Source organism: Sorex fumeus, unplaced genomic scaffold, assembly GCF_029834395.1.
Source record: "Sorex fumeus unplaced genomic scaffold, SorFum_2.1 ptg000054l, whole genome shotgun sequence".
NCBI classification, from domain to species: domain Eukaryota; kingdom Metazoa; phylum Chordata; class Mammalia; order Eulipotyphla; family Soricidae; genus Sorex; species Sorex fumeus.
Window position 1 is genome coordinate 2,058,572 of NW_026606111.1, and position 27,729 is coordinate 2,086,300.

General features: G+C 63.9%; 1 protein-coding gene across 2 annotated transcripts in view; it reads right to left on the reverse strand.

Moving 5' to 3' along the window:
• Positions 1–3,284: 3,284 nt before the first annotated feature.
• The window catches only part of SLC45A4 (solute carrier family 45 member 4), a 30,883-nt gene continuing 6,438 nt past the window's right edge, over positions 3,285–27,729 (reverse strand). Inside the window, exons 2-9 of one of the 2 annotated variants that reach the window (XM_056125200.1) lie at positions 17,253–17,344; positions 14,891–15,428; positions 8,295–8,483; positions 7,343–7,522; positions 6,242–7,257; positions 6,038–6,137; positions 5,394–5,605; positions 3,285–4,690 (exon numbers count right to left, since the gene is read on the reverse strand). In XM_056125200.1, coding sequence (XP_055981175.1) covers positions 4,331–4,690; positions 5,394–5,605; positions 6,038–6,137; positions 6,242–7,257; positions 7,343–7,522; positions 8,295–8,483; positions 14,891–15,125 — 2,292 coding nt within the window. In that variant the 5' untranslated portion in view covers positions 15,126–15,428; positions 17,253–17,344 and the 3' untranslated portion in view covers positions 3,285–4,330. The remainder of the gene's footprint in view (positions 4,691–5,393; positions 5,606–6,037; positions 6,138–6,241; positions 7,258–7,342; positions 7,523–8,294; positions 8,484–14,890; positions 15,429–17,252; positions 17,345–27,729) is intronic. The other variant, XM_056125201.1, reaches the window with a different exon arrangement.

A 27,729-nucleotide genomic window follows, 5' to 3' on the forward strand; every position in this document is an offset into this window, starting at 1 on the left:
AACATGTTTGTAATAAAAAAAAAATCTTTGCACAGTTTGATGACACCATTGGCATTTCCAGGCTGGGGTACAACTCAAGGGCTCACATCTTGCCAGGTGAGGCCCTGAGGTGGAGCCCCAATGCCACGAGGCACTCAGGGCATGGCCGGGGGTGGACTCCACAGCGGAGAGTAAATGCCTCCCGGTGCCACGGAAGGCCTGGCGAGTGCATGGGTACAGCTGCCTGACCCGTCCTTGGTGCTGCAGAGTGGGCCGCTCACAAGGACGTTTCAAGGGGACGATGATGATGCGAAGGGCTCAGAGGCACAGCCACCTGCTTGCCTGGTGAGCAGGAGCTGCAGAGTTCAGCCCGGCTCTTCCTATGGGGTGCAGAAAGAGGGACACCTTGGTCGCTGTGACCGCGGAGGGCTGGAACAGGGATTCAGCTCAAACCAACTGAGGGCCTGGGGCCAGAGTACAGCAGGAGGACACCCGCTTTGCACGCACCTACCCCCGGGTTCAAGCCCTGGCACCACTTATGGTCCCCAGAGCCCATCAGGAGTGATCCTTGAATGCGGAGCCAGGGTTAAGCCCTGAGCACTGCCAGGTGTGGCCCCCAAAACTATGAAAAAAAAGAGACAGCTATCAAGGAGACTGAGGCAGTGAGACCTGTGTTGTCAGGGCCCATAACGTGGACATCGGATGTGCCCTGGTGCCGAGGTGGGGGCGAGTCGCTCCTGGGCAGTGATCTGACTGCCCAGCTGCCGGCCCACGGGGGAAAGGGCCAGTGCTGGACTCTGAGGAGGCCCCTTCCCGGACGAGGCAGCCAGAATGGTGGCGTGCAGGGGGCACGGGGATGGGGGCTGTGCAGGTGGGCCACCAGCTTGTGCTGCGGGGCGGCATGGAGGTGGGAGCACGGCCCCAGGACATCCGGGCCACGTGGCCCCAGGTGGTCAGTGCCAGAGACGGGCGTCGCAGGAGGCAGCAATCAGGGACGCCTGCACCAGGCGGCTAGGGACGGTCCCCAGGGCAGCTGCTCCCGGCCACGGATGGAAGTGTGCATCCCGGGAAACTGCATGCAGAGATGCTGCGCCCCGGGCCGGAAGCTGGTGCCTGTGGGGGCGGGGCTGGTGCCCCGGGGGGGCAGGGCCTCAGGAGTTGGTGCCACTAGGGGGGAGTTGGTGCCTCTGGGGGCGGGGCTGGTACTCTGGGGGCGGGGCCTTGGGAGCTGGTGCCTCTGGGGGCGGGGCCTCGGGAGTTGATGCCTCTAGGGGCGGGATTGGTGCCTCTGGGGGCGGGGCCTCGGGAGCAGGTGCCTCAGCGGGGCAGGATATATCCACCTCTGGGCCTCGAACAGCCCAGAACAGTCCAGCCCCGGCCACCTGCTGGACTTCCTGATGAGAAAGCCGTGCTTCCGTGACATGGGCCCGGCAGTGACAGGAGTGACGGTCAATGCTGGTGGTGCAGGGGATCCAACTCAGACCTCACACAGGGAGGGCAGCTACTCCTTCCCTGTGACCTGTCTCCCAGCTCTCTGATGAAAGAGAAGATGCGGGAGAGCAAACAGGTCTGGGGGTCCCGCTCAAAGGCCCAGAGCACAGGGTTTAATTGCTGGAGACCCAGGTTTGACCTCAGTATCACAAGGTCGCCCGGGCACTGCCAGGAGCAACCCCGAGCACAGAGCCGGGAGCAGTCCTGGGTAGCACAGAGCACAGTTCCTCCCGGTCCCTCCCCCTAAAGAAGCCATCTGCAGGGGGCCGGGCAGGGCCTCACAGCTGTCTTCATTTGGTTCATTTGTTTGGGACTGCACCTGGCAGTGCTCGGGCCACTGTTGCCTCTGTGCTCAGAGGTCGCTCAGAGGTCACTCCCGGCAGTGCTCCAGGCGGGGGCAGAGACCGACCCTGGCTCTGCAGCCCCCTGAGCCCTCTCCAAGGCCCGCTTAGCAGAGGAACTTGCCCCGAGGATGTTTCAGGGCCATGCTTGGCCACTCTAGCTGGAGACCAGTGAGTGTTGCTGCTCGGCTTATGGGAAACACACCTGAGCACTGCTTGGTGTGAGCACTGGGTGGTCCAATAGGGCCTGGGCCCACTGCAGGTGGCCCCTATCAGGCCCCTAACAGGAAAGCCTCCTGAGGGCCATGTTTAACAAATGCAGGGTGCAAGAGCAACGAAGGCTTTCTTGCTTCCTGTCCTTGTAGGGGCCACACCTGGCGGTGCTCAGGGCTCACTCCTGGTACAGCTCAGGTTGGAGTCCCTTTGGGTTCCAGGACTCAGGCGTGGGCCAGCCGCCTACCTGCTGTACCCTGCTCTGGTCCTATACTTCCTGCATCTGCCTAGGGCGACAGCTGGACAATGGAGATGCAGTCAGAACAGCAGCAGACACAGGTTCTCACCGAGCCCACCCCTGGTCTGCACGCATCTCCGGGGCTGCCATGATGATGAGGTGATGCCAGGTGAGTGAAATAGATGAGGTTTATGATGGGACTTTCTCCCGATGTCGCCGTCCTGCCGTGTGGGCCAGTGGCGAGGAAGATGAACGACATTCCCCTCTGGGCTCATCCAGGGTACCTCCAGGCCTCTTCTGCCGGCTATGGCTGGGAGCAGACACCAGGGGGCGCTGCTGGCTATCTTTGCAGGGCAGGACCCAGCCTGCGGGACTGTGGGATGCAGGCAGGGCCCCGATGGGGGCGCCAGCAGCCAGGATCCAGGCAGGGGTGTGACAGGTGGCTGGGTGGGGAGGTGAGGTTCCAAAGGTGCGAGCTTGCTAGCAGCAGGAGAAAGACCTCCAGGTGATGGGCTCACTTGGGAACCAAGTGACTGTGGCTGCCCCCAGCCCAGCCTAGCCTCCCGGCACCCCCATCCCCAATTCTTTCCAGGGCCCTTCAGTGGATGAGACAAGTCCCAGCCACTGGGTCTGTTCTCATTCTGCTTTGGTCGGCCAGCCCCTGCCCACCCACCTGCACTCCCTGGGGGCGGGGTGTCTCCATTACCCCCCAACAGGCCTCACACTGACTTTCCTCAGCTGGGGCTTCCTACTTGCTCCCCCAGGCAGAGGGAACCCAGGAGGGCCAGGGACAGAGCCAGACTACCAGGTTAACAGGTTGAGAGGGTGCGCCCCCCCCCCCATTCCAAAAGGGCAGGGGAGGACAACCTACCCCACACCCGTGACTGCGCGCAGACCCTACGTGTGCTGTGCCCTCCACCCACCAGGAAGCCTGTAGGGCTAATTCCAGGGCGGTGCTCCTCCTCCATGGGGAAATCTCCCGTTTCAATAGCCCACAAGGCCACACCCATCACCACAGGAAGTACACAGAAAATTCAAGTAATTTATTTAAAAATGGTTGGTTTCATCCTGAAATATATATTCGTGTCTGTACATTTGCTCGGACGGTCACACTGCAGCATGATTCTCCGCCCTCCCAGCTCACTCTGAGGGTGCCGACTGTGCGGCAGGTGGGACCCTCGGGCTCTCGGTGGTGGGGGCCCAGCGGAGACGGGGGGCCTGGGAGTGGGCACTGGGTGGAGGGACAGTGCATGGCACGGGGGCAGCAGCTCCCCCGCGCCCCCTGCCGTCCCCGCCTGTGCTCCAGTGTCCAATGGTAGGCAGGCGAGAGGTCAGATGCGTCCAGGGGGTGCCAGCGGGGGCTCCGAGGTAGGCCTGGTGGCAGGATGGGGACAGGGACTGGGGCGCTGCTCTCCCGAGGCCCCCAGAGGCGGTGGAAGAGGCTCAAAGTGCAAGAACAGAATTAGCTGTTGGTGAGCCGAGGGCTGAGGGCAGGCAGCCCGACCCGACGCCACGGGTGTCTCAGCCCGTCCCCAAAGCTGCCTGTTCCCCGAGACCCAGGGGTACTGCTCCCCAGCTTTGGTGCGAGGCGTACGGCCAATCTCACGCGCGCCAAGAACAGGAGCTGCCGGGCTCCGGGAGAAAATCTGTCAAAAGGTCAAGAAAACTAGTCTCTGCAGACAGCACCCCAAAAAGTGCGGGCGCCGGTCACACACGGCGGGCAGCGGCCCAGGACGGGACCTGAGACTCAAGCGGGGGGCAGGCTCGTAAGAGGGCAGATTCAGGCTCTGCTCCACGGCCGCACTGCAGACCTGGCTCACAACGGAAGAACATGCAGAAGGAGACCTGCCAATAAGAGGCCCGAAGTGAAGAGATCTTTCTCAAACATAAAAAATATTTCAAACTGATTAACTGCAGAAAAAGTAATTAGTGTGGTACTTCTGCCTACTGCTGGGGGGGCGCTGGGGGACAGGCAGGAAGGCCTGCGTGCGCTCCCCTGTCCCGCCGCGCCCTCGCCCGGTGCAGCTCCTGCTTTGCGCCCCCCGCTTGCGTCCCCCCCCACCGGCGCTCACACCATGGACTCTGTCTCCACCAGCCCTGCCCGGGCCGCGCCCTCCTTGCCCGCCAGCCGCAGCACCATGGGCTTCTCGCTACTGCTGTCGCCCCCGGCTAGGCCCGAGAGGCCCTTCTGCTCGTCCTTGGTCTCCTCCGACGTGTCGGGGTAAATCACCAGGAACGTGGCTGTGAGGAAGCCCAGGAAGGAGCCCACGGAGGCCACCATGGGGATGACACGCACGGTCCCCACGGCGTCCACCACGCCCCCGAGGGCCGAGGCCACGAGGATCTGCGAGATGTAGACTTGGCAGGAGAGAATGGCGCAATCAATGCCGAAGCCGCGCTTGGAGTTCCCAGGGCTGTGGTGCACGTACTGCAGGGGAAGACGACAGCAGCGTCTGCAGAGCTCTCGCAGCCAAGCTGCACCACGCCCGCCCTGCACCTGGCCCCGCCCACCAGTGGAGCCCCGCCCCTCAGGCCCCACCCCTGCCGAACCCCACCCACCAATCGGAGTCACACCTTTGTGCCCTCGGCCTGCTCAGCCCCGCCCACAAAGAGGAGCCCCGCCCCTCAGGCCCCGCCCCTGATGGACCCCACCCAATTAGAGCCACGCCTCCTGGTCCCAGCCCCTGCTCAGCCCCGCCCACAACACGGAGCCACGCCTCTTTGGTCTCCCGTCCCTGCCCAGCCCCACCCACCGATCGGAGCCACACCTCAACCCAGATGGGTTTGGGGGTCTAGGTGACAAAGGAGAGTCTGAAGCTAACAGTGGAGCTCCAGGGTCGGGCGTCCCTGCAGCCTGAGGGCCGGGTGCCCTCCCACATGCGCGGGGCTAATAGCCACCATGGCCCAGGGCAGGGCAGGTGGGTCCGCAGAGCACACACCTGGGCACAGGGCTGCTCAGGGCACTGTCTGCTTGCCCCTGAAGGCTCCTGTCCACCAGGACCACAGCAGGCCAGCTTCTGGCCTCAGGAGGGGCAGTGAACCTCTGGACAGCGCCAGGGGCAACACTAAGAGCTGGTGGCCAGGTCCTGACCTCCCACCCCCCAGAGCCCAGCCCACCCGCCCGTACGCACCTCCTTGATGTCGTGGTACTGGCCCAGCAGGGCATAGGGGCAGTAGGAGATGCTCATGGACACGATGCCCATGGTGCTGATCATGACCATGGCCACGTAGACGTTGGCGAACATGGCCATGACGGCTGTGCCAATGGAGAAGCCCAGGGTGCCCAACACGTAGATGACCCGGATGCTCAGATCGTAGTTGTCCAGGTACTTCTGCAGCAGCGCTGGTGAAAGGATGAGGCCAGTGGGCACACCCAGGGCCCTGGCCACTTGCCCGCCACCTCCACACACAGGCCCTGCCCACATGTGCCGTGGTTTGCCAACACCCCCAACCATGGCTTCCGGGGCCAGCAGGGAGCTCACTGCACCCTTCCTGGCCCGGGACCAGGCTGGGCCTTCCCCGGAGCCCTCCTGGCCATCCCTCGTGTGGACAGCTGAGCACTGGCCAAGCCTCAGGTCTTCTCCTGTCATGGCATCTCTGCCTACAACACCCGCCCGCCCTCCTGGCTGGACCCCTGTGTGGATGCCCAACCCCGTCCCGTCCACAGGGGCTCAGGACAGTCAGGTTCATGCCCGACCCCGAGGTTCAACCGGGAGACGTAGGGCTCCCTCGCACCTGTCCCCACAAGGTCACCCACTGGGTCAGGCCCGCTTACCGGAGCAGATGGCGCCAGTGGCCGCATAGATGACCAATCCCCAGCAGCCCATCTTGACCCCGTCGTTGTAGTCCTGCCACTCGGTGGAGTTGGAGGGTGCCTGTTGCAGAAGCAAACGGAGCTCAGGAGGATGAGGTGGGGGGCACTGGCCCTGGAAGGGTGGGCTCCACGGCACCACCCGCCAGCGGGCGAGGGGCGGCTCACCTTGGGGTCCCCCTCGAAGATGACCTGGCCCATGAAGTCGGTGTAGAACACGGCCTCGGCGATGACGGAGAACCAGGTGAGCAAGTGGCAGAGGCACAGGCGCGTGAGCTCGCGCGGCATCTTCAGCATGGACAGCCACAGCAGCCGCACCGTCGTCTCACCCTCGCCCTCCTCACTCTCCGTGTCGCCGCTGGATGTGGTGGCGCCGCTCTGGTGCCTGCGGCGGCAGCGCTGCCGCTGGCGCTTCTGCAGGTCGTAGAGATCGCTCATGCTGCGCGACGGCTTGATGAGCACCACGGCGTTGGCCCGCCGGAAGCGGTAGCGGTGTGAGCCCAGCTTGCCGTAGTAGGAGAAGGTGCTGGATGCCTGGCGGCGGAAGGCATGCCGCCGCCGCCGCATGGAGCCCGGCACGGCGGCCGTGGGCTTGGCGTCGATGCGCGCATAGTCCCCCAGGCCGTCCCAGGCCTGGGTGCCGCCCCCGTTGGGCACCTTGGCATCATCCGGGTGGCCCTCCAGCAGCGTCTCGTCCTCTGTGGCGCCGTCCCCGGGCGGGGGTTGCCGGCGGGGAGGCCGGGCCGGGGCCAGCTCCCGGCTGGTGCTGCGGGGCGTGCCGGGGCAGGAGGCGTCGTGGAAGATGGACGGCTCGATGCCGTGCAGGAAGAGCGTCTCGGGCTCCAGGGCCAGCGCCGCGTCCGGCACATGCAGCACCGAGTCGCTCTTGCTGCGCACCAGGTCCGCGTCTGGGAAGTCCAGGCCCAGCTCGTGCTCCGACTGCACCTCGTCAGGAAAGGGCGCGGGCAGGCGTGGGACAGCGGGGCCGTCGGGCTCGGCGCGGCGCTCCTGTGGGGGGCTGTACTGCTCCTCCTCGATGCTGAACAGGTGCAGGGTCACCGACACCGAGAACACGATGGCCGCGAAGAAGAACAACACCTGGTTCTGCGTCCGGAACCAGGCGCCCAGGAAGGTCTGCGTCCAGTCCAGGCCGCCCAGCACATAGCCGATGGCCCCCCCGAGGCCTGTGGGCGGGAGGGAGGGCTCAGAGCGGGTGCGGGGGCGGGGAGCAGGACCCCCCTGACTCGGTGGGCCGGGGCGCGGGCTCACCGGCCGAGAAGGCGTGGATGTTCAGCGCCATGTCCTGCTCCTCACTGTCCACCACGTCCAGCAGGTATGCGCGGATGGGCCCCTCGGTGGCGTCGGCGTTGAAGTCTAGGACCACTACCCCCAGTACGGTGAGGACGATGCCGATGGGCTGCCGATTGGGGGCATCACCGAGGGCCAGGCCTGGCGAGCACAGCGAGGGTCAGGGGAGACGCCCACACCGACCGCGTCTGCCACCCTTGCCCAGGAGTCTCCTCTGTCCCACCCAGAGGACTGGGGACCCTGCCCGAAGGGACTCAACACAGGCCCAGTCCCTGGCTTCGAAGTGTCCCATGGCCAACACAGAGCAAGAGGGCGAGCATCCCGGCCAGAGGAGGCCGCGCTGGGCAGGCACCTGCGGTCCCTGCTCCTCGGGCCAGGCCTTGCAGGGAGCACTGCTGCCTCCACGGCCCCAGGTCTGGGTGCTGCCACCCCCCAGGACAAAGCTGGACCAAGTGACGTCACCTCCAGGCCAGTGGGAACGACCTGCAGGGAGCCGGGACAGGAGCCCCCGCCCGGGAGGCCCCCACGGGCAGGCTTTGTTCCCAGACTGCTGACGGGCACCACTGGGGCAAAGATGGGTGTCCCACGAGAACGCCATTCTTCCCAACACCCCAAACACAAAACAAACGTGAGAAGCGGCAGCAGCGGGTGCTGGCGTGGGGGGGTTTCAATACAGAGCCTGAGAAGACGGCAGAGCGAAGGGACGCCCGGCAGGACGTGGGGGACAGGCAGGAAGGCACAGCCACAACAGGAAGCGTTTCCCTGTGAACAGGGTCCCGTGCAGTTCCCACGGGGGCCGCCGGCACGCCAAGCAGGACCCCGAGCCGGGGCCGCGCCAGGCGGCCACTTAGCAGGGCCCCCCCCTTCGTCAAGCGGAAAGCTGCCCCAGCTGGGACTTCTCGGGGTCACTCACCAATGGCAGAACCGTTCAGGAAAAGCGCGACGCCGAACAGCACGCCCACACACAGGGCGAGGATGAAGGGCCGCCGGCGGCCCCAGCGAAGCGTGCAGCGGTCACTGGCAGAACCGATGAGTGGCGTGAAGATCAGGCCAAGGATGGGGCTCAGAAACCATGTCAGGCTGTAGTACTGCTCCGGGAGGCCTGCGGGGACACGACGTCAGTCAACAGCACGCACGGGCACACACACACGCACTCACAGACACACAGACACACACGGGCACACACACACACTGACACGCATGGGCAGACACTCAGACATACAGACACACATGGGCACACACACTCAGACACACATGCACGAGCATACACACACACTCAGACACACGCACAGGCAACACACATAGACACACACGGGCGCACACACACGGGCACACACACTCAGACACATGCAGGGGCAACACATACATAGACACACAGACACACGCACGGGCACACACACACCTACAGACACACAGACAAACATGGGCACACACACTGACACACAAACACACTCACGGACACACACACACTCACAGGCACACAGACACGCACGGGCACACACTCATAGGCACACATGCATGGGCATATACACACACTCAGACACATGCAGGGGCAACACACACATCGCAAACACAGATACACACATGGGTGCACATACACACTCACAGACATATGCACAGGCACACACACGGGAACATGGACACATACAGACACAGGCACACATGCACACACAGACACATGGAGACACACACAAACATACGTGCAGACGGGCACATTCCCAGACACACATGCAGAGAGGAACAGTCACGTGTGTGCAGACGCGCACACAGACATGCACCCTCACAGCTGACAGTGTTGAGGGTAGTGGAGTGTGGGCACCAGGACCACCTGCTGGCACTGTGCAGCGCCCAGGTCTCGGGGCAGCTTGGTACCATCCTGGGCACACCAGGCACTGAGCCAAGTGGGCCACAAACAGCCCCTCCGAGGACACCAAGGCCACGGCAGCCATGCTGGAGCCCCAGTGGAAGCCCAGAACCAGGGAGACTGGGACAGCCATGGCCAAGCTCAGGTGGCTGCCTCATCTGCAGTGGCACGAGATGGCAGCCCTGCGCCGGAGCAGGCCACCGACGGGACGGCTCCAGGGGCGGCTGCCAACTGTGCACCAAGCCCCGTGTTCTGCGCCCATGCCAACTGCACTTTCCAGATCCCAGGTGCCCTGGTAGTCGGGCGGCAGGTGCTGGGCCCCGGAGCACACACAGGCAGTGCGGGCAGCTCCCCCCGCCAGGCGGGCCAGCCCTGCCCTCAGCAGAGGAAGCAGGAGCTCCTGAGCGGGTTCCGGAATACCGCGAACGCACCAGTTCCTCATCCATCACCCCAGCCCGTCTGCAGGCCACAGCCGGGTCGACACAGCAGGGCAACCGGGAGAGCCCCCAAGGGACGCCCAGACAGAGCAAGGAAGGGCCACGTGTGGTTTCAGGGAGTACCACCGCGTGCACAAGCATGCGGCGCTCACACACATGCACACATGTGCATCCACACGTGCGAACACGCACACTGTGGATGCACACACGCTTGTGCTCACACAGGCACTCGCACACAGCACGCACACTCGCGCATGTGCACATGCTTGCACGCAGAGCGCTCGGCTGCCTTCCTAGGGCCCACCTTCCCCTTGGAATCCTGGACAACTCCGGGGGGTCCCAGGGAGACTTCACAGTGGGGCACCTGCTGCACTTCCGGGGAGTGCAGCTCTCTGTGGGGTGACCAGGCAGCCACGGGCTGAGCCCAGACTCTGGACGAGAGGCCCCGAGGCCCCCGGAGCCCCTGAAGCACCCCTGCCCACCCCCAGCCGACAGGACAGGGCGGCCTCTGGAACACACCAATCCTGAGCTCAGGCCCAGATGGGCTGCCAGCCCTGGGTCCCCTCTCAGCACCCGGCCCTCACCCCCAGGAGGACAGAGGCACCTCCTGCCTGGCATGCCAGGTGCACACGTGGCATGGCCTCCCCTCCCCCAGCCAACCCTGCACTGGACACGTGCGCGGGACCCCGCTCCTGTACCCGTGCCCCCCCACCTACACAGTCAGAGCAACTCTGGGTGTGGGCATGGGCACCTGGGGAGGACACGGAAGGGCAGTGCCTCCTCGTGCCCACACCCTGGGGAGGGGTCACATCAGAGCCCAGGTCGGCCCCCTCAGGCGGAGAGGACACTCGGGATCCAGGGTTCCTGCTGGACAGGCTACACCCAGGCTGCTGCTGTCCTCTGGCAGGAGCCGAGGTCACAGACGAGTGAACAGCTGAGAAGTGACCACCAGGGCAAACGCCTTCCACATGGCCATGCTTGGTACCATGTGCCAGGCCTCGTCAGCTGACGGACTGCTGGGCCCAGGAAGCTCAGGGGAGGGGGAACTGGACTCTGCGCCCACAGCCCCCACCTGTCTGAGCAGGGGGGCAGGAAGCTCCCGCGGCCCCCAGGAGGTTCATTAGGGCCCCCAGAGCTCAGGGTGGAACTGCTGTCCAGACACCAGGGGGCGAGTTTGGGCATCTGTGTCCAAGGTCCCCAGAGCAGCAGACACAGAGTGTAACCCCCGGACACCACAACGGCCAGGCGTGGGGAACAAGGGGAACCCCCCACCCCTGACCCCATGGAACCCAGAAACCAGCTGCCTCTGGGGACAGGGGAGTGGGGGATGGTGGGCCCGGCCCCGTGACGGCCCCCGGAGCTGCTGTGCTCAGCACAGGGCATGGGGCCGGGCTCCGGAGCCTCTGCCCAGCCCAGCACCCCCTGGGCTGGAGCGTGGGTCCAAGGGCCGCCCCTCCTGCCGTCCTACCACCCCAGCCCCAGGCCACCATCCGGCCAGCCCAGACATTCCCCGGGGCCATCGTGAGCACCAAGTCAGGTCTGGAGCCTGCCCCAGAGGTGCCCCTTTCGCGGCCACCAGCCTGGCCCTCAGCCCGTCCCTCCCCCAGCTGGAAAGGCTACCCCTCGAGGGACAAGCAAGGCTGGCTGAGACCTCGGCAGGGGGGCAGGGGCCACTGGTCCCGACGGCGCCCAGAGCCGGAGCCCCGGCACCGGGAGGTCTTGGCACCGGAAGAAGTTGCTCCCCTCGCGCCCTCTGCGACGAGGTGGCCGGGTGGCGCTGCTGCCCGCAGGCCGCGCGTTTCCCAGCCGTAAATACGGTTTGTTTTCTTCCAGCGACAGCCGGACAACAATGGTGGGAGCCGCAGCCACAGGAAACGCGCCGGTGTCACGCCGGCGGGGGCGGGGGGAGGTCATGGGCCACGCGGCCCTGCCATCACGCCGTGGCTCCCGTCCAGTCCCGCGTCTCTGGGTCAGGACAAAGGGCCTGGCTGGGAACTGGGCTCACGCGCACGTGCTCAGACAAAGCGTCCACAGCCAGACGGGCTCGGCCCGAGGCTCCTCCCGTGAGAACCGGGTTGCGGGGACCCTCACGTCCAGTGCAGGAAACAGTCCCTCAGGGACGCCAGGCTCCAGCCTGAGGCCGGGCACGGAGCCGCCGGGAACGTTCCAGAACCTGCCCCCTGGGGAGACTCATGTTAGAGAGAGGACAGGGCAGTGCAGGGCCTAGGGGGTGGGGGTGGGGGGGCGGCACGGCAGGTGGGGGTCAAGGTCGTGGCCTCCTCACACATCACAGGACATCTCCGGCCACTGCGGGTGTCTGCCTGCTGCTGGGGAGGACAGGCAGGAGGGACCAGGGGGTTCGCAGTGGGGGCACAGAGCCACGAGAACCACAGGCCTCCAGATCACGCGACCCCTGGAAACCACAGTGTGGGCCACCCCCACCCCCCCGGGCACTGGGTGTGCTGGTTACCCATTGGGAAAGGTGTCTCCTGGTCGTCCCAGCCCTCCCGACCGGCTGCTGCCGCATCTCCATTCCAGAACAGCACATGTACAGCCAAAACGGAACCATCCCCACGAAGCTGCCCTCCGCCCCGTGCCCAGAGGCCCCTCGAGGCCGGTGGCTCCACCCATCTCTGGCCTGGGGCTCTGCGGAAGGCACCCCCGCAACCCCCCACCACCCGCACCTAGCTGAGAAGGTTTGTACAAATACACCCCAACTCCCTGGCCCGGGCCACCTTCACAGTGCCACCAACTGGGGGATTCCCAGAGCCCCCCACGGCCCCTGGGTGGCGGAGGGTGAGGGCCTGGAAGTCACCACAGCTCTGCAGCGGGCTTGGCGGGGCTGTGGCCTCCTGCATGGTGGGGACTGGGCAGAGGGTCTGGGGGTGTCCGCAAGAGAAGGGTGGGAGAGCCAACGGGCAGGCTCAGGGGAGAGGGCTTCCTGTCCCCCAACTCCAGAGGGCCAGCTCGGCCCCAGGCCTCCAGCTCGGCACCCAGAGGTTCTGGCCCGACACACAGAGGGCCAGGGAAGAGCTCCAGGCAGACGGGCAGGACTGACTGCCACCGCACATGTCCAGCCCGGGGCTGCAGGCCCAAGAGGGGCAGGCAGGGGTGCTCCAGCCCCCAGGCAGGTCCCCCAGGGCTTCCAGCACCTCAGGGAGCAAGGCAGAGACACGGGCGGGGCAGGGTTCGGGCATATGGCTGGACCTGAGGAGCAGTGGCGGGCAGAGCAGCCAAGCTCCGATCCTGAGCCCAGCCACTGTGTCCACACCCGACTCGAGAGGCAGAGCCTCAATGCAGGAGGTGACGGACAGGGACACGCCCCAGCTCCTGGCTTGGTGGCAGTGGCAGGGTTCGGGGCCCCACCAGGGCCAAGATCCTCACAGCCCACCTGAGGGGAAGCCAGGCTGGCCCTGAGACCCCGTGAAAGGTCAGGTCTGCTTCTGCAAGGCCGCAGGGGCGGGGGAGGGAGGGAGAGAGGAGGGGTGGGAGGAGGGGCGAGAGGAGGAAGGAGGAGGAGGGGGAGGAGAGAAGAAAGAGGAAGAGAGGAGAGGGAAGAGGGGAGAAAAGAGGAAGGGGAGTAGAGAAGGGGAAGAGAGAAGAGATGGGCCAGGAAGGAATGAGATGGGGGAGGAGTGAGAGAACGAGGGAAGAGCGGGAGGAGGCGGAGGGCCTGGCCCCAGCTCGGCACCCAGAGGTTCTGGCCCGACACACAGGCCAGAGGACGTGGAGGTGGGTGCTGGGTGCTGAGGGGCCTGTGTGCAAGGTGGGCCGTGCCTGTGCCCATGATGCCCACACTCTGAGACTTCCTGGCTGGAGCCACGGGGCCAGTGGTCTGCAGGAGGCAGCGGGGAGGCAGCAGTCATCAGGGCCTTCCTCAGTCCCAGACTGCGTGGACCCCCGACCCCAAATATGCTGGCAGAGGAGACTGTATCTGAACTCCAATGTCCATGCACCCAAGGGTGCAGGTAGCCCAGTCTTGGAGCAGAGACATATTGGAGGGGGCTGGCGGCAGTGGGTGGCAGGACCGAAGGAGGCCTCGGGTACCAAGCCCAGCGCGCAGCGGGGACTGGTGGGATGAGGGCAGAGGTGCAGAGAGACGCAACCATGAGGGGAAAGGCAGAAAACGGGGGCCACTGGCTTGAGGGGGCCTCCAGACACTGACCAGCACCTGGAACCCCAATGTGAGACAGGCCCATCGGTGCCTGGGGACAGACTCAGGGCACAGCCACTGAGGCAGAGAGGCACAGAGACCCTAAGTATAGGGCATGGAGTGTGGGGGACCCCAGGTATGGGGGTGCGGGGCATAGGGACCCCAGGTATGGAGGCTATGTGTGAGCACAAGGACACAGTGACCCTGAGCTACGGGAAGTGTCATGTGAGGAGCATTCTGGAAACCCACCGTGGTGGGCCTCTGGTGCATCCCTGCCTCCTGGTGGGAGTGTCCAGCCCACACCCAAGGCTGAAGAAGCTGTTGGCATCTCAGGCCCCTGACCTGTTCAGGTTCAAGGTACTTGCTAGTTCCGCCCCCAGATGGGCCACACCCAGATGGTCCTGCCCCAAGAAGGAACCACGCCCACAGACGGCCCCACCCCCAACGGAGCCACGGACCACACCCTCAGATGTCCCCGCCCCTGATGGAGCAGCCCCGCCCCAGATACAGCCCCGCCCACAAATGGAACCACACCCTCAGAGAGCCCCGCCCCAGCTGGAACCATGCCTCCAGGTGGAACCACGCCCCCAGATGGAACCACACCCTCAGACGGCCCCAGCTGCAACAGCTTCTTCAGCCTTGTATGGGCTGGACACCCCAGATGGAGCCACGCCCGCCCACAAATAGAAATCACGCCTTTGGACGGCCCCGCCCCAGATGGAGCCACGCCCACCGGTGGCCCATCCTAGGTGGAGCCACGCCTGCTGGTGCCCCGCCCCCAGATGGAGCCACGCCTACTTATGGCCCCACCCCCAGGTGGAACCACACCCTCAGACGGCCCCGCCCCCAGATGAAGCCACACCCACCGGCGGCGCCCGCCCACCGTGGCCCCGCCCCACCGGCGCTGGTGCTGACTTTGGGTGCGCCGTGGGCCCTGTTCTCCCTGGTGGGGAAGCAGCGGCGTTGTGCGGGTAGGCGGGCGGGCCGGCGGGCAGGAAGGTCCTCGAGGCGGCCCGAGTTCGCGAGAAGCCGCACGCGCCTGGCCCCGCACTCACCGATCTGCAGCAGGATGGGCGTGACCAGGGCCGTCTCCATGGCGTAGCAGAACTCGCGGCCGAACATCACGGCCCCGTGCATCACCCAGAGACGCACGGGGATGCGGTCGATGGAGCCCTCGCTGGCCGCGTCCTCGCGGGCCTCGGTGCCCGCGGCCTTGTGCAGGGGCAGGCCCACGGGCAGCTCGTGTACGTGCATGGACTCGGAGTCGGCATTCTGCGGGGCCATCCTCATCACCGGCGCCCCCGGCACGCGGCGCTCCTCGGCCTCGGCGCTCCGGCCTCCCGCGCACGCGGCCCGGCACACGGCCCGCACCTCTCGCTCGCACAGCAGAACGGGGCAGTTCCGGTTGGGCTGTGAGCATGTGGTGCTGGTTACTGAGCGTCAGAGTTAAAAATCCATGAGTGCCATTCAGTTAATACCAGTTTCATCATTACTACTGAGCAGGTGCGAAAGCAGCAGCTCTGGCGACACAGAGGCGGGAAGGTGACACCAAGAGGGGGTCCACGGTTGCTCCCCATCGAGTGACTGGTGGGTCTGTGAGAGGAAATCGAGCAGCAGAGTCAGAGGCGGCCACCAGCCCCCACCCAGCCCTGGGTCGAGGAAAGGGGTGGGGAGAGAGTGGGGAGAGAGGTCCCGCAGGGTGCTCTGTCCCTGCAGCAGGGTGCTCTGTCCCTGCAGCGCACCTGGGTCACAGGCGAGGGAGCAGGTGGGGGGAGGGGCAGGAAAGGTGATGGCTGGACACCAGGTGCGTTCCCGTGCGGCCAGACAGCTCTGGCGGGGACAGAGGCACAGCCCCTCTCTGGAAAAACCACCACCCCGAGCCAGACTTCAGAGGCCCCTTCTTGGGGCTCAGAGACCCCCGACCCCACGGGTCCCGTGTCCCTCCTGACTGGCCATGGCGGCCAGGTCACAAGTCCCCACCTGCACACACACAGGAAAACAGAGGGCACCAGGGAGCTCAGAGCCACCCCGCACCCCGAGGGTGGGCCCCACAGTTGGGGCTGTGGCTCATCCTGCCCAGGAGCCCGTGGGGAGCTGACAGTCACCAAGTCCCGCTCCCTAAGAATGGACCCGGAAATGGGGGACACCACCTACTCCCCAGAAAGGCCCCAAGACCTGGAGCCCCCCGAAGCTGCGGAGGGCCCTGCTGCAGCTCGACCTCCGTGGGTGATCGAGACCTCGGAGCTCAGCCGTGGGTGACAGCAGCCTCTGGAGCTCGCTCCTCTGTACATGGATGGCAAGAGTGGACAGCAAAGGTCGTGGGATCCTGCCACAGCCCCAACCCCCTCCCACAGCCGCTTCGGGGGGAAACATGCCCTCAGCCTTGGGCATATCCAACTCCCGGGGTCACTGCTGGAGCGCCAGTGTACGAGCATGCAGTGTGTGGACAAGCACACACGTGTGCACATGTGCATTTATGTGAATGTGTGCATGCGTGTGCCATATATGTGCACGAATGCAGGCACTTGGAGAGGCTGGGAGGAGACAGCTGGTAGAGGCGGCTTCCACTGGAGCCTGAGGGGTCTGGCCTCGTCCTCGCGGCCACAGCACAGGTTCTTTCCAGTCATCTGATGATGCGACTGACCGTGGGGTGAAGGTGGGGGGGGGTGCTACCAGCCGGCCCAAAGGTCACGGCGTCAAAAGGGAAGCGTCTCCTTCAGGAGGGCGGGGGTCTGGGATGCTCTGCAGGTCGGCTGGGAAAGGGGCAGTGTACAGCTGTACAGCGGGACTCGAACGCCCCCCCCTCCCAACTCCTGGGAAGTGTCTGTTGTTCCCGCAGCCTTCTGAAAAGGCAAAAGCTGTTCTGGGCAAATCCACGCCGTGCACCCAGGACCACAGCTGGTGACCCCTAAGATCAGGGGGTCCCTGGGGTGTAAGGGCAGGCCCAGGGCTGACGGAGTGGGCACTGCTGTGCTCACACCCCCATTTGCCTTCACTCCAAGTGAACATCCGTCACCTGGCAGAAGCGGAGATGGCAGTGAGTGGGGCGGGTGACTGAGAAGGCGGGGCGCAGGCAAGGAGGACTGGGGGCGGGGCGAGGGGCACCGCCCAGAGGCTGCAGAGACACCACAGCCTCCCCGCATCCACTCAGCCGCAGCATCTGAAGCCAGAGGCCGGCCTGAGGGAGCATCATCTCGGCACGGCACTGCCCACTAGGTCTGGCCTTGGCAAGCGAGTGAGGAGGAGGGATGTGGCAGGTGGGCTCAGGCCCACGGTCCAGCGGGATGCGGGCGGTCAGGCCCTCCCCAGCTCCCATCAGGGGCTGCCCAGGGCTGGGGAAAGCCTGGCCCCATCAGGACATGAGAGGCTGCGGGGCAGGAGCCGGGGGGGGGGGGGGGGGGGGCACGGGCAGGTTACCTGTTATCCGAGTCGTGCAGGCATGGACACAGCCACGTTCCTCCTCCAGCCGGGCAGGGCCGCACGAGCTACTCGGCGGGCGGCCCTCTCATCTACGGACAGAAAGCAGCCGGTCAGCACCACCAGCAACGGGCAGAGCTGCTCCAGCACAGCCCCGGGGCCTCTGCGGGCCTCCCGGTGACGGTGCTGGGGCCAGGTCTGCGAGACAAGTCTCAGCTGGGGACATCCGCCAGAGACAGAAACAATGAGCACAGGAGCCAGAGCCTGCGGGCAGCTGCACAAGGGATGCAGGGAATGGGGGGGCCTCTGCCCTGGGGGGTCTGCTCGCAGGGAGGGGCAGGCTGACAGGCGCCCACCCAGGCCTGGTGCCCTGCACTCAGCCGGCTGCTGGCTCTCCATCCCGGGATGGCTTGGTGCAGGGAGTGGCCATGGGCGGGTGCCGGGCGCCGGTCACTCCTCTGCTCGCTCACTCCCAGGCTCTCGGACTTGCCCCCGCTGACCCTGCACCCAAGTGCACGCCCAGCCGTTGCATGCCACATGGCCCTGTCCAAACCCCATCACCTTGGCCTTTAGCTGAGTGAGGAGAGATTCCGGAGACACTACCTGTGTGCTGACCCTGTCCACCCTCACGCTGTCCCCCAAAACCTCCTGCAAGAGGCCACTGCATGGGGTCACACAAGGGGACACAGAGAGGAGCAGAAGCACTTGCAGGGGTGAGGCTGGGGCTCCCCACCCCGCACCATTAGCCAAGTACCCCAACCCCCGCACATCTTCACAGTTGGGGTCCCACTGCCTCAACATGCTCCAGAATGTGATGCAGGGCCCAGCGGGGAGCCCTGGCCCCGGGGTAGGGCCCGAGAATCCCCAATCCTCACACTCGTGCCCAGTGTAGCGCCCTGGCCCGGGGTGAGACCCGGGAAGCTCCTCTCACAGCACAGACCGTGTCCCCGGGCTCTGAGGATGCATCTCACGGATCCCTCCTAGCGGGAAGGGACCCCCACCCCGCACAGCGGGACACGCTGAGGGCTAGAAAGGGTCTGCGCCTCTCTGGAGTCCGGTCCGCCACTGCCTGGCTTCCCGATTGACAGCACTCTGCTCAGGATTTGAGATTCACCGAGATAAGTGAAACCACAATTGTCCCAATCAACGACTTCCTCTATTGTCCTGTTTCTAATTTAAGGGTGGCCCAGGCCAGAACACGTGACTTCCGGCCATTCGCCATGTGGGAAAGCTGCTGGAAGCGGACATCCCAAAGGGCACTGCAGAGAGGCCACCTCAGCGCAGCCGCACGCTGTAGCCGACCCCCTTCCCTCCTGGGAGACGGAAAGGAGACCCCGGGCTCCCACAGATGCTGCTGCCTAGGGACATGTCAGGGACAAAGGTGCTCATGGCCTCCCCATCCCAAGACACCCGCCAGCACTGCGGGCACTGGCCTCTGCACGGGGGAGTCACCACCAACCCATGCCGCCGGGGACCCAGAGCGGGACAAGGTGTCAGACCCTGTCAGCAAGTTCAGGGGTGCAAACAAGAAGGAGGAAGAGCTTTGGCAAGTGCTGACCCTGCAGAGGGTAGGGAGAAGCCCATTTCCGGTGTTACCAGCAGACAAACAGAACAGGCGGTGGCCAGACACAAGACTTTCAAAGCAGAGCAGGAGTCACTGATCTGAACGCGAGCGCTATCGGCGGACAGCAGAGGGGCCCCTGGGGGTGGTCTCTCTAGGTATCACAGACCCCGTACACAGGACCAAAACACAGCCTGGGCCAGGGGACTGCAGGTCTGACACAGGCACTGCAGGGTGTTCCTCACACGTGGATAGACTCGCCACTGTGGAGTGTTCCTCCCACACGGACATATGTGCCACTCCGGGGTGTTCTTTCCACGCGGACACATCGCGCGGGGTGTTCTTTCCACGCGGACACATCGCTGTGGGATGTTCCTCACAGATGGATTCACCACTGTGGGGTGTTTCTCACACGTGGATATACTCGCCACTGTGGGGTGTTCCTCCCACATGGACACACCACTGCAGAGTGTTCCTCACATGTGGATACCTTGCCACTGTGGGGTGTTTCCTCCCACATGGACACACCAGCCACTACAGGGTGTTCCTCACACACAGTCACACTCACCACTGTGGGGTGTTCCTCACACACGGACATATGTGCCACTCCGGGGTGTTCTTTCCACACGGACACATCACTGTGGGATGTTCCTCACAGATGGATTCACCACTGTGGACTGTTTCTCCCATATGGACATACCCTCCACTGCAGGGTGGTCCTTATACATGGACACTCGCCACTCTGGGTGTTCCTCACACTAACACACCACTACAGGGTGTTCCTCACAGACAGACATACCACAGCAAGGTGTTCCTCACACATGCACACACTACTGCAGGGTGTTCCTCACAGACAGACCCACCTGCCACTGCTGGGTGTTCCTTATCCACAGACACTGCCACGGATAGCAGGTTGCTCCTCACACATGGGCACATTCACCACAGCCCTCTCTCAATGTGGGGGCATGGAGTCAGTACCCACCTTCCCTGCCAATAGGGGCAGGAGAGGACCTGAACTGCTCTCCATGGGCCTGCTGGCATGGCTACATCCCCCTGCCTGCTCCCCAACAGTGCTGCACTCCCAAGGTCACAGGTCCTAAGGCCTCTCAGCTGAAAGCACCTCGGGTATCCTGCAGGCTCATTCAACAGTCGCTGACTTCTCCGGGCTCAGTGCTGCCCTTTGGCACAAGTCACCTCCATGGTCTGCACTCAGCACCAAAACACAGCTGGAAACAGCCAGAATACAGCCAGGACAGAGTGAGAAAACAGTCAGAACACAACCGAAAACAGCACCACATTGCAGGAAGCCAGGCAAAAACTGCAGAGCACCACCAGAACACAGCTGCAAAAAGCACAGACATGGCCAGAAGAGTGAGGGAAAGTCGGACACGGTCTTAAACAGTCGCAAAACATCCAGGGGATAGATAGATGGAATCTGGTCAAAACACTATCAGAAACAGTGGGAGAACAGAGCCACGACAGCCCAAACCAGCCAGGACAAAGGGAAAACCTACCCAGGAGCACAGTTGATACGCAGCCAGAATACAGTCAGAAACAGCCAGAAGCACAGCCAAAGCACATCTGGAAAACAGCCAGGACAATGGGAAATAGCCAAGAAGAACGGAACACAGTCAGAATGAACCAGAACAAAACCTGAACCACAGCCAGAACAGCTGAGACCACAGCAGAAAGAGCCAGAACACAGCAGGAAACAGCTAGATCCCAGTTAGAACCATACCAGAACAGCTCGAATACAGTCAGAACAAACTGGAACACAGTCAAAGCTACAGCCAGGAGACAGCCCCAAACAGCTAGAATTCAGCCAAACATACCTCAAACGTCAAGGGAACAGAAAGAGCCTGATCACAGTTGGCGGAAAGAAAAAAAAAACCATCAGGAAACGGCTCAAACCTGACAGAAAACACTGAAAACAGAGATGAGCTTTGCGGAACACGGATGGAAACACCCATCACACACCTGTGGGCAAAGAGCCCGGGACGCCCGGCACCTAGCAGGGATGGCAGCGTGGGCAGGACTGCAGCCGGGGACCACCGTCCATCCCCACCCCTGCCCGGGGCACCAGGCTCCTCCAGAGCCCAAGGGGACGCGGGAAGTGGAAACACTCCAATGGGGCGAAACTGCAAGGGGCACTTCAAGACACCACACTCCTCCTGGGCCTGCCGAGTGCCACAACAGCCGTGTACACCTCCACATGCAACACAGTCACACACTTTCACACACGCACCATCACACACTGCCACAAACACACCAGTCAGTCACACACCTCCACACACAGCAGCCACACACTTCACACACACACAAAACAGTCACACATCTCCACACGCCAGTCACATACCTCCACACACAACAGTCACACACTTCACACACACATCTCCAACACACCACGGTCATATACCTCCACACATAGCAGTCACACGCATCTCTACACATACCTGTTACACACTGCCACACACACCACCCTACTGGGCACACCTCCACGTGCAACACCCACACGGGCACACCTCCTGTGCTCAGTGCCCATCAGGATGCCTACACACCTCCACGTGTCCAGGCAGTGGCTCAGCAACTGACCAGGAAGCACTGACCAGGGGAACCCTCCGACTAGGACAACTATTCAGACATACTGAAAATGTTTGGGATGGTGAGAAAGTTCTGGAGGACAATGTGGTGACCGCACAGCAGTGAGTCCTTCCTGCTGCAGACACACACGTGTCCTTCATGCTGCGGGACGGGCACGACAGTGCTGAGGGTGGCAGGTCTGTTCACCAGGAGAGTCGAGGAATCTCTGCTCAGAACAAAAGGGAAGGACCCTGCGAGGCGAGTGGCAGAAGGCAAGGCTGCCGGGCTCCCAGCACCCCCGACAGTCCGGCCGCTTCCTGGGCCACGCTGTGGGCAGTGTGAGGAGACCAGAAGGGGGTGCACCCCAGCCTCCAGACTGCAGTTCAGCACGGCAACAGGCGGCGGGCACAAGGGACCTCAGGGCAGCCAGCAGACAGACGGACAAACACAGGCAGACTGAGAGACAAGGGAGAGGGAGGGAGAGACCAAGTCCAGAGGGCCGGGAGGGGGGTGTCCTGAGGTCTCTAAAGGAGGCTGGCCGGGCCCTGCCCTCTGGCCAGTGGCACCAGCCCTCCGGGTCCCCAGGCAAGCATAAGGTGCTATCCAGCCTTGCACCCTGACCCGCTGCCCTGGGCAGTTCCTGTGTCCCAGCCACACCCCTCTCTGGGCCTGCAGGTGCTGCAGCAGACCCCCACCACGCTGGCAGACCCAAGGCTGGGTGAGAACAGGCCATGGCCCCCCGGCCTGTGCAGCGGGGGATGGAGCGCAGCTGAGAAGGGCACCTCAGGGAAGGTGGCCCTGTGCTCCCACCGCGTCCTCCGCCTTGCTCTGGTGGGCTTCCCTGCACACATGTAAGACCCGGGGGACCAGCCTGCCTGGAAGGAGGCAGCCCAGCATGGCCAGTGGCCAGCGGTTCCGGTTCCTGGAAAGCCACCAGGAACAAGCCACGGAGCAAGCAAGAACACCTGGAGGGCTGCTGGGACAAGGCACCGCCCCTCTGGAAAGCGTGGGCCCCTGGTGGGAGGGCGGGCGGCGGAGACAAAGCGCTCTTCACGGGAGCGGGGTCGGGCACAACGTGGCCGGTGGGGACAGTGCCTCAGTTTATCGCCCCAACAACAGTCCTCTGTCAGAGGCCAAGAGAGCCCTCCACAAACACGCAAGCTGGCATTCTTAGGATACTTTGCAGGATAAATATTAGCTTGGGGCTTGCCCACACGCAACGTGGAAGCTGCCACAGCAGCGACTTCAGAACGAAAACGAGTGAGGCAGCTGTGGGAGGGGGCAGCTGGCCATCTGTCACCCTCTGGGGCCTGTGTCCTGAGGGGAACACAGCCAAAGTCCCGGCCAGCAGAACGAGGAGTAGCCGCAGGAAACAGTGATGTGTGTGGCTTCGGGGTGGGGGGCGCCCCTGGCTGGGTTCGGGGCACCCCATGGGGTGCTGCTCCCCACCGTTCTGGCCCCAGGTGAGGTGAGGTTTGAAGTTGCAGCCTTGAGAGCAGAGGATGGGGCAGGAGAAAAGCAGCCACAAGCCGAGCAGGGACCCGCCACCAGCCCACGCCAGCCGCCCCCCTTCCAGGTCCGACTCTGGGAGCAGCAGGCGGCCGGAAGGCCCCGGCACCCGGTGCAGGCGGGGAGTCAGGCAGACTCCCTGGACACGGCCCTCAGAGAAAACGGGCAGAAAGGAGGACCACGTCCGGCCAGCTCGGTGGCACCCAGGTGGGGAGGCAGGGGCCCGGGTCCCAAGCCCAGCGCCCCGGGTCCCTGCCCTGCATCGCAGGGCAGAGCATCATGTGGAACAGGGAGAGGCTGAGCTGGGCGGAAGCAGACAGGATGGGGCACAGCAGGATGCGGGGGGCTCGCAAGGATGGTGGCAGCCAGGCCACAGCAGCACGTCCGGTCCCAGGGCTGTGACTGGAGAGTCGCATACACACGCGCTCCTCGTGGCTACCCACACCCACCTGCTACACCATGCGAGCCATGGACAGTGTCACAAGGCCCAAAGCGTCATGCCGGGACAAATGGGGAACCCGAGGCGAGCAGCTGATGTGGCGTCTCCATCTGTCACGGGCGCTGAGGGGTGCGGGGTCCCCACCTGACACAGGTCCTGGGCTGGGCAGTGTCGGCAGCGAGGTGGAAGCCAGACTGTACTGTGGAGCTCCAGGGATGTCCCTGGAAACAGGTCTGAGGCTCCAGGCCAAAGGAGGCCCAGGGAGGGGCCCGAAGGTCCTCCTCAGAGCTGGGCACCCTGTCCTGAGGGTGGCTCAGGGCTGGACATTCTCCTGCCCTGAGGTGACACTGGGGCTACCGTGGCCAGGGGTCACCACGGCTGAGGTGACAGGGAGCAAAAGCCAAGCACAGGCTGACCCCTTCAGCCACACCCCAGCGCTACTGGCTGACCCTGAGGAGCCCGCTCCTCGCCACACGCCCAGCCATGGGCACCCGCCTCATTCAGACTGCGAACCCCACTCTGGGGTGGCCCCCCCCAGCAATGCCCTCTGACCCTCGTGGTTTGTCCCTGCAGCCTGCTGGGACCACAGGGGCCCTACAGGTCCCTGCCCCGGGTTAGATGGAGAATGCCAGGGACAGAAGGTCAGTGCCAGGGCACAGCGAGCAATGGACACCCTGAGGGCCGGGATGGACGGTGAGGGCCAGGGGTAGGTAGTCAGTGCTGGGGCTTCATGACGGTCAATGCGGACAGCGGGGGTGCCCCAGGCACTGGAGGCCAGGGTGGGGTGGTCAGCATCAGAGATGGGCAGTCAGTGCTGAGCCACGAGGTCTCCCTGGCTCTGACCTTCCTGGACTCAACGCCGTGTCCTCCCTCCGGAGAGCTCCGGGGGGGTCCACAGAAGTAGGAACATCTCAGTGAGCCGAGGGCACCCCAAGGGTGTGAGAAGGATGCGCTCGGCAGGTGCGGGCTGGGATCCCGCAGGGGGCGGCTGGGGGTGGCTGACGCGCACCCAGAAGCTGGTGTGGAAGTTGGCCGAGCACACAAGAGCGCCTGGTGTGCATAAACGCGGCCCGGGAGGCTCTGAAGCGGACCCACCTCTCATTCTTCTCCCTTATTTGCCGTGGAGCAGCCGAGCAGGGCCTGCCCCAGGAAGGGCTGCAGCTCCAGGCCCTGCACCGGCCCTGCTGGCTGCCATGTCCCACGGGGCAGGGCTGCACACACAGTCCCGGACAGGCCCACGTGGTGGCCCACACTCCCATCCTTCCCGATGGCCAACAGGGGACCGGGGAGGGGGCACCCACAGAGAGCCACACAGCACATGCAGTATACACAGTACACTCAGCACACAGCACACAGTATACAGAGGAACAGCACACGCAGAAGACACAGCACACCTAGCATACACAACACACAATATACACAGTACATGCAGCACAGCACACACGGTATATACAGTATACTATATACAGTACACGGAACCGTATACACCACGCACAGCACACACAGTATACACGGCACACCACACACACACACACACACAGCACACGCAGTACACACAGTACACATAGCACACACAGCACACAGTATACCAGCAACAGCACACGCAGTATATACAGTACACGCAGCACACCTAGCATACACAGCACACAATATACACAGTACATGCAGCACAGCACGCACGGTATATATGGTATACTATATACAGTACATGGAACCGTATATATCGCACACAGCATACAGCACACACAGTATACATTGCACACCGCACACACAGCACATGCAGTATACACGGTATACACAGCACGCAGCACATGCAGTATACACAGTACACATAGCATACACGGCACACACAGCACACGGTACCCACAGCACGCAGAGCTCCCATACAGCACAGAACAGGCTGCCGACATCCCGCACTCAGACCTCCAGCATCTGCAAAGGCTCTTCCGACCACTGCCCTGTACAAGAGGAGCTGGCATTGGGCTCAGGAGGGTGGAGGCAGGGAGGAGCGCCCTCCAAGTTCTGACCCCACAAATAGCTTCAGGTCCTGATGCGGGGAGCAGACAGCCGGGGCCCAGCCTCTGTTCAGCGCAGCACTGGAGCCGGCAGGAGGTCTGAGACGGACGCCTCAGTGGGCCGCACTGGAGGATCGGGCACCCCCAGCCATGGAAGTGCAAGGGGAACACCCCCATCGGTCTCCTCGCCTCCAACCAGGCCTAGCACTCTGTGACCCCTCAGTGGCACACCGACACGTCCAGAGGTCTTGGGAGCAGTCCTGTGCACCCGTCCAACACCCACCACGGAGCAGACCAGACACAAACTGTATCCCGACACACACACACACACACACACACACACACCGCGGACACATGCACAGACGCACAGAGACTCACAAACACACACACATACACACAGACACACACAGACGTATACACAGACACAGACACACGTATACACATGCGCGTGTACACACACATACACACACACACACCCATCCAGGCTTCCCAGGACACCCCCAGAAGGCGACAGGGGTGGGGTGTCTGCAGGACCCAGGTTACAGTGGGGGTCACACACCTTCCACGCCCTCCCCCTACCCCAGCCCCGCACCTCCCACCACGCAGCTACAGGACCCAGCCTGGCCCCAGACCACACACTGGGGACATGGGTGGCAGGTACATGAGGAGTCCCTGCAGCGGGCATCCCCAGCACCGCCCTGCAGCCCTGCTTACAACCCTCCCGTGTGCCAGTCGCCAGACAACTCACAGCAGCAGGCCACCCCCACAGGGGACCCCCCCCTCAGCAAAGGACAGAGCCAACACTGCCCACGCCCCCGGGCAGATTCTGATAGAGGACAGATGCCGATGCCCAACAAGGGAGAGGGATGTTGGGGGGACAGGACCTAGGGTGGGAGAGAGAACAGCGGACAGGGTGCTCGCCTTGCACGCCAACCGAATCTCCAGACAGTCCCCCCAACCCCACCAGGAATAAGTCCTGAGCACAGCCGGATGTGACCGCCAAAAACACACAGACCAAAAAAACCAGACCAGACAGTGACACTTGACCTGGGAGTGTATCCCAACACAAAACAGATCCCAGAGTCCAATATGGGATAGATCCCAACACAGAACTGATCCTGACTCCTGACACAGGAGCAGATCCCAAAAGAGAACAGACCCCAACACAGAACAGGTTGCGACCTGACACGGGAGCAGACCCTGACATCCAAACAGACCTGGGTCCCCAAACCCGAGCCCCCAGTGGACGCCAACACCCACAATGGCTGGCGGTGGGGGTGTCCTTTCAACACGGCCGCAATCCTAACGCCAGAGCTCAGGGACTGCTCCAGAAAGCCCACACCCTATGGGTGGATACGGCCACCAGCGGCTCCGGGGGACGGCAGTTGGCCAGCCTCAGGGCTTCCTCGGAGCTTGTCCCTGTCCAGACTCACCCCGTGACCCTGCCCTCTCGTCTGTCACTGGCCTTGGGGGGGGGGTGTCCCCTTCCTGAGATAAGGGGATGGGCAGGGACACAGGCGGGGCGACAGGGCCAGGCCTGTGGGGAAGGCAGCGCAGTGCCCGCGGCACCCTCATGCCGGGTCGCGCTGTCTCTGCAGGAAGATGGACAGGGACAGCTCAGGACAGAGCCACTGGCTTCCCTGGCTGGGGGCTGCGTGCCCGAGAGAGCCAGGATTCCGGGCAATGGACATGAGCCGTGGGCCTCTGACCACCCATGGGCTCCATGAGCACCCATGAGCAGGAAAGCCCAGTGGTAACCTCTGAGGGCAGCCGGGCCCTGAGGGGCACTCCGGTCCCGGGCAGTGGGTGGGGACCCCCAGGTCCACGTGCATGGTGCCACTGTGGACGGAGATGGCACAGTGATCCCACTATGGTGGCACCCAGCCCAGCAGCAGCTGGACACTGTCTGCCCCGAGCCTGGTCCAGCCACAGCTGGCCCGCAGTCGGCTCCTGGTCTCAGCCCGGGCAGCTGTCCCGCCGGGTGGCCTCTCGGGGACGGCACCAACCAAGGCCGGCTTCCACCGGCCAGGGCCCAGCCCGAGCCCAGTCTGACATTGCCTGCTCTTGGCCAACCTTGACTGCCGTCACTCCCGCTAATTTTAACCACCCTCCGCGTCCCCACGGCGGAAGAGGGCACTGCCAGGCCCATCCCACAGACAGAGCCGTGCCCAAGGCTCACACCAGAGGCACTGTCAGGCAGGCCCGGGGCACGGGCTCCAGCCTAGCGGGTCTCCAAATTTCAGACGCGCCCCCCCCCACCCAAGGACCAGGTGCAGACACGGGTCTGACCCCAGCGCCGCCCACATGCCAGGCACGTCAGTGGCCTTGGCGTGACCTCTAGCACCTGGCCACAATCGGCCGCAAGCACGCTGG